This window comes from Habropoda laboriosa, unplaced genomic scaffold (genome assembly GCF_001263275.1).
Source record: "Habropoda laboriosa isolate 0110345459 unplaced genomic scaffold, ASM126327v1 scaffold2, whole genome shotgun sequence".
Taxonomy (NCBI): Eukaryota; Metazoa; Arthropoda; class Insecta; order Hymenoptera; family Apidae; genus Habropoda; species Habropoda laboriosa.
The window spans coordinates 1,785,983-1,795,957 of record NW_017100190.1 but is presented as its reverse complement, the minus strand read 5'-3'; the positions used below and the strand labels follow the sequence as shown (position 1 = coordinate 1,795,957).

At 39.9% G+C, this 9,975-nt stretch overlaps 2 protein-coding genes across 2 annotated transcripts in view; both read left to right on the top strand.

Annotated features, from left to right (window-relative positions):
• The window catches only part of LOC108580140 (cytosolic carboxypeptidase 6), a 3,943-nt gene extending 2,396 nt beyond the window's left edge, over window positions 1-1,547 (top strand). Inside the window, exons 4-5 of the mRNA XM_017943807.1 lie at window positions 666-889; window positions 1,348-1,547. Coding sequence (XP_017799296.1) covers window positions 666-889; window positions 1,348-1,547 — 424 coding nt within the window. The remainder of the gene's footprint in view (window positions 1-665; window positions 890-1,347) is intronic.
• A 5,598-nt stretch (window positions 1,548-7,145) lies between these two features.
• LOC108579929 (RNA-binding protein 5-like) overlaps window positions 7,146-9,975 on the top strand; it is a 6,184-nt gene continuing 3,354 nt past the window's right edge. The window contains exons 1-4 of the mRNA XM_017943563.1: window positions 7,146-7,224; window positions 7,861-8,460; window positions 8,558-8,627; window positions 9,625-9,698. Of these exons, the coding sequence (XP_017799052.1) occupies window positions 7,876-8,460; window positions 8,558-8,627; window positions 9,625-9,698 (729 nt within the window). The 5' untranslated portion in view covers window positions 7,146-7,224; window positions 7,861-7,875. The remainder of the gene's footprint in view (window positions 7,225-7,860; window positions 8,461-8,557; window positions 8,628-9,624; window positions 9,699-9,975) is intronic.

Below are 9,975 nucleotides of genomic sequence, written 5' to 3'. Positions count from 1 at the left end.
TTCTTCAGTTTCTGAAATTTTTCATTTCTAATTCTTAAGTTTCCGAAAGTTTTCATTTCTAATTCCTAAGTTTCTGAAATTTTTTATTTCTAATTTTCTAAAACTTTCAACTTCTAATTCTCCGAAATTTTTCATTTCCAATTCTTAATTTTCCAAAATTTTCAATTTCCAATTTTCCGAAATTTTTCACTTCTAATTCTTAATTGTCCAAAACTTTCAATTTCCAATTTTCCGAAATTTTTCATTTCTAATCCTTAATTTTCCAAAACTTTCAATTTCCAATTTTCCGAAATTGTCAAGTTCCAATTCTTAATTTTCCAAAATTTTCAATTTTGAAAATTTACCATCGCTCTTTTCAAAAAATAACCCCAATTGCTGTGATAAAATTCGTCACAAAGTTCGTAAAACAGAAAACATAATCGTGCCTCATTCTCACTCTGTACGTCAGCGTCGAGTCATCAGCAGTCGCTTTGCATCCACCACCGTCACAAGCGCACCGCAGTGACAGGGTTAACAGTGTTTCTAGAAACTTCTATTTCCATCTCGTTCATAAAAATCACGCTGCTTTAAAATTTGTTTTTTCATAAATAGCCTGTTCGTAAAGAAATTTTGATCGTTCAAATTGCAATGTGACAATATCTAACCAATGGCTGCCAGCCTCTCAGGTACGAGAGGCACATCGTGTTGCCCAAACTACTGGCGCAACACGCCGAGGACTACGAAATAGGGAACACGATGTACAATCAGGACCCTCACAAGGCTGGTACAGCACGTCGTTATCTCTGCTCTATTCTGAAGGAACACGTGAACTGCTACAGCATCGAGGTATCGATGTACGGTTACAACAGGAAAGCGACTCCTGGAATATTCCCTTACACCGAGGAAGCTTGTATCCTTTGAACATCTACCACCGTTCTCCGCGAACAAATTCTTCTCCATTTCTGATACTTTCAAATCGAGTCTATCTTTAGAATTTGCAACAAGATCGAACCGTAACGTCGAGTTCTATCAATCTGAGGGATTCACTTAGAAGTAGGTAACGAACTAACTTTAGATTGCCACAATCTTGGCAGACGTTAATTAATCATTCGGAAGACAAGCTGTCTTAAGAACATTCCAAGCGAAGCCACCGTTGATCTACCCCGCTTACTTTGTACCTCGTGCGGTGTTTTTCAGAGAGAATTAAGCTGCCGTTGAATAATTTATATACCTTGATCAATTCAGTGCTGATGCTTTGCTTGAAGAAAAAAAGGAGAGAAAAATCTGTCCACTCTATCACGTGACGTTTAACGTAGGCCTATAGAAACAACTAGTCGAGGATCTTGACTATCCAATTAAAAATCACAGATTACAGATTAGGTCGCAATCTGGCCCGTGTGTTTATGGAATATTACAAGTTGATGGGTGTCATCCCGGCTGGCCTTCCTGATCAACCATCTAGCAAACGGACGCGACAATCTCGACCGAGATATCGCGTTCTAAGAGATCCTAGGCCGAAAAACTCGAGGAAACCCGCGCCTATACATCTAGCCAGCATTCACGAGTAATCTTGATTCCACTTTTTAACCCTTTGCACCGCGATCGAAAATTTCGGAGAACTTTAAAATGGCAAAATTCATATTTTACCGATATTCTCTTTTTACGAAATTCAAAGATTATTCCTACAGGCGCGATACGATTTTATTTACATTCGTACTCTTCTTTTCGAAAGAAAATTTTTGCTTTTCAAACATTTCACAAACTTTTGCTTTCGGAAATGTTCAAAAAGTGAAGTATCGATAATAGTAAAACTCTTGGATAAAACTGAACCATTACGCGTGTAAGAAACATCGACGCAGTGACTTTCCGTTAGATTCGAGGAATCCCGACGGAGGTCCAGAACGTGTTAAATTGACATAGGCCGACGATCGGCAGGTACTTCCAAGAGGAGGCAGAGGTGGCCGCGAGCGGTGGTTGCCGATCGATGAGCGGCACGCGGATGAGCCAGCTTGGGACCGGAACTGGAAGTGGAACGGGCGTCGGCGGGTGCAGGAACCGGAGCTACAGGTTCCGGAGCCCCGGGGCACCGCTCGACAGGGTGCAGGCCCTGTCCAGACAACCCGCCGAGCCGAGGCTCACCATTATCGATTTCAATCAGCTGACAAGGGGCGGTTTGGAACTGGCTACCAGTAAGAACAGGGCAAAGGTCGCTCGAAAAGCCGGCAAGTCGCGCAGATAACCATCCTCGCGACACTTCAACGCGCGTTACCTTCTTTATGAAATTATCGACAAGGTGAAAGAAATTTCCTTAAAACAAACTTTCCACTCAATAATTCAATTTCTTACTCCTTTTTTCTTCTTTTTTAGCGACTCGTGGATTCGAAGAGGTGTTTCGAAAAATATTTACAACGTGACCGATCGATGCGTATATTCGAAAAGGATAAGAGATGTAACGCAACCGTGCGTAATACGAGAACTGCGTGTCAATTTTCGTAGGAAAGTTTCGTTTACAGGATTGTGCGTGGGTTAACAACGATCGACCAGGTATACGCTTCAAAATTGATGCATCATGTGGTTACACCAAGAGCCGGCTAATGCCAACGTCGCGAGTCACTGATTCGAACGCGCCGTATCGAATCATAAAGGGTTGATTTATAGGGTTGTTACAATCTTCCGTTCGCATGCACGCGCCGCACAACTCTTTTACTGTACGTACTTCCCGGAATGTGTACGATTTAAACGCCAAAACGATCTCTAACAAACACATGTTCGCGTATTCCCCCCTGATTTAACGACTGTGTAAATACCGGCAGACTCGTACTTTTACGACGATATCGACGAGATGTACGAACAAAATAGACACGTAAATTTGCTACAAAATAGAAAGGAATAAAAAGTGCATGCATAATCTGACAAAGAGATGGTCTTACATTTAATTAAATGGTAACGAGACCCTCGAACGAGACTCAAATAAAGGTTAATTTACGTTGCCATAAAAAATTCCGCTAAAATCGGATGAAACGGTAATCTCGTCCAAGGGTTTATTTCCACAGCCACCCCCGTTTCGATGATTATCATCGAAAGAGGGGCTTCGTGGAACACGATCTCGAAACGAGTAAAATATTGCGGAAGCCACAGGCTTCCACGGACCACACAATAGTAAACATGTGATTCACGTACCTGAATGCGAGAATTACGTTTCCTAAAACTCAAGCAACCCGCGGGCTTGTTGCACGCGCATCGGATGGACAGAAGAAGACGCAGGTACTCTACGCGGCCTGGTACACCTGGCCAGTATACGGACCTAAAGATACGCTAGCTGATCGCGGGTGTGTCCGTGCATCGGAACATACAACAAACGGGAGAGCCGATGCAACTTGTTTATCGAACGTGCTACTCCGTCGATCACACAACGAACCAATCTCAACCGTTTAATTTTTTATATCGCGTACGTATATGCTCTTTCTTTTCCTTTCCTTTTCTTTTCGTTTTTCTTTCTTTCTTTCTTTCTTTCTTTCTTTCTTGTCAAAAAACGTATTTCGAATTTAAAACGACGTCCAGTATACGCGCTCGCACACGCTCTTCTACGCGTACATGTATACGTGTCTCTCTATGTGCCTGTTATACGTGTACGAGTGTGTGTTGACGGGAGTAACCGTGATCACGTACGTGTACGTATACGCGAAGCACGCATATACCACCGTGTACGTGTGCGTGTGCGTGTGCTTGTGTGTGGCTGTGTAACGTGTCGCGCCCGACCTTTCTTTCTTTTCTTTTTATATATTGTTATACATGTACTATGTGTATGTATATTATTGTATGTATGTGTACAACGTGTCAATCAATCGGAACTGAAGAATGAACTAAAACGGAAAGAAATGAAACTATAGCGAAAGAAGGGAGCAGACAAGCGGCCAGAAGCTCTTCTACTCCTGGACTCGAGACGGAACTGGCCCGTGGGCCGTTCCGCTCAACACCACCTCGGCTATTCCCCCTCCACACCGTCCCTTTGCCAGCCACCCCCCTCCCACCGACGCCCCCCTGCAAGCACCGTACCTTCGTTTCATCCCTCGCCATCCCCTCGTCTAGTATCCAGCGCGACCACCGAGCCGCCCGGTACTTCGGGGTTGGATGATACTAGGGCGGTGGTCGTTGAACCAAGTATATAGACGAGCTGTCTGCGTCGTACCGGTTGCGCACAGAAGCTTTACTTCCATCTCCATCTATAGGCTCTATTTCGCTTTCTCCCGCTACTACCCTCTGTCGCACCCCCTTCTCGCAATTTGCATTTCTTCATCTCTCCCCCGAACATCCCCTTTCCTCTCTCACTCCATTATTTTCCTCTCTTTCTCTTCCGTTTCTCTTGTTATTTCAAAACCCCTTTCCAAACCCCCTGTCTCTCTGTCTCCTTTCTTCTCCGTTTGTTATCTTTCCCAACCCTTCACTCCCCCCACCATGACTCGCCGTCCTTTATCTTTTCTTCTACTATTTCTCTCTTTCGTTCCTCCCGCGTTGTTTTCAATCTCATTTCCTAGCATCTTCTCCTTTCGCCCCTCTCTCTCTTTCTTCGCTTACTGCAACTAATCGGTTGTCTCTGTTCTGCAGACTTTCCCTCCTTCTCGCTTTTTTACTCGCACGTTTTCTCGTCTTCCATTCGCGTCCCGTTTGCCTCTCACACGCTTCTCTCTCACGAGTGCACGCTACGAGAGGTTGCTTCTCTCTTCGTCCAACGTGCTCCATCTATCTCCCTCGCTCTTCAGAATGAACGCGTCCCCAGGTAAAGCTAGCGACCTCTACAGTGGCGAGCAAACACGACAGGCTGCAACGCGGCTGCCTACACCGCCACGCCGTACACACAAGCGATGGAGTAACCCCGGGATTCGTATGTGGGGTCAGGACAACCCCGTGCAAACAGAGCCATGCTTCTTGATTTACTATCGGTCGCACGGTGTTATCGCATCTCTGATAAGCCGTTTACGACGGCCTCCCGCGAACCGTGACGAAATTGAAAAGCCACCCTGACTTTCAATGAAAACACCTGAGCGATCGTTACCCTATCAGACGCGTTGCTGCCCTTTGCGTATTATTTTTTATTTCCCTTTCACAGGTTTAGTTTTTCAATCGATAAGTATACTCTGTACCAAGTGTACCGATTAGAATATCGACAAATTCAAAGATCCTAATAATATATACGATTACAATGTCTGCTAGTTTTATCCGTAGACAATGAAAAAAATGATCGCTAGATTTTTCTATTTGCTTTTCCTATTATAAACGATGAAAAATGGAATTTTTATACTAATTTAGCGATGCTGAGCATAGCTGCAGCGGTTAGCTGAATTTATGGGATGCAAAAGGGTCGAGGTACCCTTTATCCGGCACTGATGCGCACAACCAGACCACCGACAACCACCAACGAGACCGAGGAAAACCGAATTTCGACGAAATCACACGATTCGAATAGGTACGATGTGGGCGGAGACCGACCCCAATTGCTCAGGCTTAACCCCTTTCACAGACACTTGTTATATGCCGCACGTTGTACGAAAATTCTACCTATACGTAGAAAAATTATTTACTATGAAAATGTTCACCTTCATATTTCGAATAAATTGTACGAATCTAACTGACGCATGTTCCATATGTGGAAATGTTAATCTACGCAACCTATTTAACATACGCTTCGTATAACGATGAGTAGAAGGAATTGGAACTTGTCATCGCAAAAATGAATCGATTCATTGTGGATCCTTCTTTTTGTTTTTCGAACGATCAAGGATAACGTCACTATCGATGAATTTTTATTCAAAATACTGTCGTTTCAATGACAAAAAGCTGATTTTTTTTTTTATTAGAAGAGGAAACAATTTATGCTTAAATTTCGTTTACTTTATGACAAATATATTAAATGTATTTTATTTATTTAGTTTACGTACTTACCGAACACAAATACGTGACGCATATCCTTGTGAATAAAATCGTCTCTAATTCTATAGTGGACAGGTTGACAACTTCGACACTTTTTCACTTTTTCTTTGATTGTCTGTAACAATAATAAACTTTAATTATTTACATTGATCCTGAAGTTTTTTAATGTACATTTTGAGGTTATATTTTAAAGGGTTATCTGCGCTACGTACTCTGCATAACGATTATTCGTTACAATCTTTAATATTTGTACTTAAATTAAAGAAACATTTTATACACACCTTTCTACGTCTATCCAATAAAGACGATTGTCAAAAATTCTGAAGCACAATTGTATTTTAACATAATGACACATTATCGACGATGTATTTTACGCGATCATTAATTTTAATAGTAAAATTTAACGAATTAAAAAATTAAAACTTTTTCTAAGAATTCAGCAATACTCAACGTACATATGTAAGAAACTAATTTCTATAAAATATAATACGTCATTATAACAATGAACAGAACAAACGATCGAACTTTAAATTAACTGTCCACGCTGGGAAAAAAAGAACAAAGGCAACAATGAACACTGTTACTTCGTCGATATATTTTTCACTAAACATTTGTTCATCGTCAAAAATAATAATCGAATTTAACACATAAAGGGAAGCTCGGATTTATTTAATCACACGCGACGACTTATTACACGCTCTAATTGTTTCAATTTCAACGTCTCAACGCGGGAAATATTAGCGTTACGACGCCATCTTGCGTTCTTTTTTTTAAAGCGTTCCCTTCCGGAAAATTTGAATTTGCATTCAATCATACACTGTTGTTGTAAAATTATAATTTCAAATATATACATTTCTGCCTTTTATGAAGCTACAGAATCTTATAGTAATACTTTTTTGCTTATGAAAAATATCCTTGTCTTTGTTTCGCTGCACAGTATTTTCATGAAAACTGCTGTAACTTTTGAACCAATTCATAGACTGAAAGCACAACTGTAATTTTAATGAACGTAATGCTTTTATAACAAACATATGCAATATAAAAGGGACAGGTTTATAAAACGAAAATTATGTGACCTGAACTTTGTTAAAATAAATATAAGAAAAATTTATCAGTTTTAAAGTTGGAATTTTATGACATCGAACAGATTAAAGCGCCATCTAGAAAATATTTCTAGATAGTACGATACGTCTTAGACCACGTAATGGGTCCGTCCTCCACACGGGACGCCATATTGTATGGGAGGAACGAGAGGCGCAACCACGCCATTGTACGCATCACGCTAATTCTCGTCAGTTTTCACGAATAACAAGTAAAGTAAGTAAAAATCATATTCATACAAATGTACTTCAACATAGAAATCATTTGATTAAAAATTTAGTGTATTCTAAAAGAATTAGCGATAGCATTGAGCAACGATTTTTAATCAACGCCACGATGTATCGTTCTCCTTTGCGGATCGTTCAATCTTTTTACATTGTATGATTTTTTATTTTATTTTAACAATTCTTCGTTATTTAATTTTTTCCTTCGTAATAATATTAATAAAATGCGTGTTCCTGCTACAACGTTTGCGGACTTTTAAATTATGTTAACGAATTTTAAAGGAAATCTGTCACGCAAATTTTAAACGTTTGAATAAATGCGTTGTTTCATCAGAAACGTACTTTTCAAACTATAGTTGTTTCCAAATAAAATTTACGAATTTATATTTGTAAATACAGATAATCAATTGTATGTAATATAATTAATTTGTGTTAATTTAATAATGTGCTTATCTCACTGTTGTAACTTAATTTTAAATGCTTATTGGCAGCCATTTCTAACTTAATTGGTTACTCTTAGCTTTCTAAATTGCCAAGTAATGAATTAATTAATTAAATTTGTGATGCTCTGTATTTTTGATTCAGAAAATAATTACAAATGAAATAAGTAAAGCTCTAATTGTTCCAGAAATAACTTAAATGCATGGACAACATGTACAGTAATAACATTGACCCGTGGGAGCCGGGTTATGGGCCTGAGAGGAGAGGGCATAATTCAGACTATGATTATCGCAATGATTATGGAAGCAGCAGGTCACCAGATTACGGAGAACATCGTGACAATGATCACCGTGATAGAGACCATCGTAGCCCAGAATATAGGAACCATCGTGGTCGGGATAGAGACCGTGAAAGAGACCGGTCAAGAGACAGGAGGGATAGGAGCAGAGATGATAGAGACCGTAGCTACAGAGACAGAGAAGATCGTTATGGAAGGCAAAGAGACAGAGATTCTGCAGAAAGAGACAGAGATCGTGACCGTGAGCGCGACAGAGATAGAGACCGTTCTAGGAGAGATAGAGATAGGGACAGAGATCGAGATCGTAGAGGAAAACGGGAAGAAAGAGATCGGGATCGCGATGACGATCATAGCCGAGAAAGTATGGACTTTGAGCATGACCATGGACGTACTTATGGTTCGTCCATGGAAGGCATCCACTACAAATCTCAATCTCCAAACAACACCATAATGATTCGCGGGCTTGCTCAGCATATTACAGAAAATGACGTAGGTTGTCAACTTAGTGGCCCAACATAATTGGCCACTAGTGAGCCAGCATTTGCAAGCATACATCACTGTTATCATTATGATGTGTGTATCACAGGTGCGGCAAGACATCCTCAACTGTGGTCTCATGCCCAAGGACATCAGGCTGATTCGTAAAAAGGATACAGGTAATTATCATTATTTTTGCAACTTAACTTCCCCTAAACCTAATGTGCGAATTAGTGAATCGCTTTTTACCTCAGCAGGTTGCATTAGATTTATGTAGCCTAAGTTATTGTTGCATTTTTAATGATCATTTAAAAAAGAAAAAAAAATTGTTTGACATTTCTAATAATACGAAATATATTTTTCTGTTACTTAATCAGTAATTAAAAGAGATTTCAAACAATTTTTTTTACATTGTACAAACAATTAAATTAGCATTGTATCGGTACCAATCATGCATACCCCAAAATTTTTGATGCAGAATAACGAATATAATCGTGATCAATTAAGTATAAATCATTAATTAATTTTCTACTCTTGGAATAAGGTAAGTTTGTAACAAGAATATAACTTGTTACATAGGAAGAATATTTTGAGGAAAATCAAATCATCATTATTCATCTTACAAGAGTGGTGTAAAATATATTTCTGAGAATCCCTAAATCTTACCTAGAATAATTGGAACATGAGTCTACCAACCAATTCTACATAACTGTTCTATTCTCAAAATAATATATTTGACAAACTTTATGGCTGTGTGGAGTATGAAATCTTTTTCCAATGTCATTTACAATTACCAACGAAAATATATGCAAGATAGAAATTTTTGGAAGAGTGGGGGGTGGGTTCTCTCTGAAATTTCTTGTACTATCGTTTCTTTTAATGAAAAAAAGAAAAGAGGAAGCTCAAAAGACCGGTAAGGTCTGGCATTAAAAGTAAAAACTAAAGTTCGCGTAAAGATATTTTACGAAAAGCAAAAATCATCTCTCACCCGAATAGAATTCATTCTGCTGAGCTTTAGGCAAATGGAAATGAAAGCAAGCAACGAAGCGAAGAAAGTACTTCGTTCGAAACTCAGTCTGTCAATGGTTGGTGCTGTGATTGCCTGCCCTCTCAGAGTAGAGACACCCAGGCAAAACGTGGATTAACTTTGGATATGTGTGTATTTGCTCTGTATAGGTGCTTCGCGAGGTTTTGCATTCGTCGAGTTTAACGCGACTCAGGAGGCCGCACGGTGGATGGAGATGAAACAGGTAGAAAGAAGTTCAGTCCAGATACCCAACCGATGCGTTGTACGCGTGCCACCGACGCCCCGTGGCGGCAAGGCACGGTAACGCAGCCCCTTGGCCTTCCCCATGGCCATGGCTGTGCACCTATCAAAGGCTACTTCAATCTACCGTACCTAATTATTTATCTAGGAGTCCCCACATACTTTGCAGACTTTTCTTAACTCGCTCGCAAATTCCGTCTATTGGATTACATAAAGTTCATTACACGTATATATATATACATATATATATATATTATCGA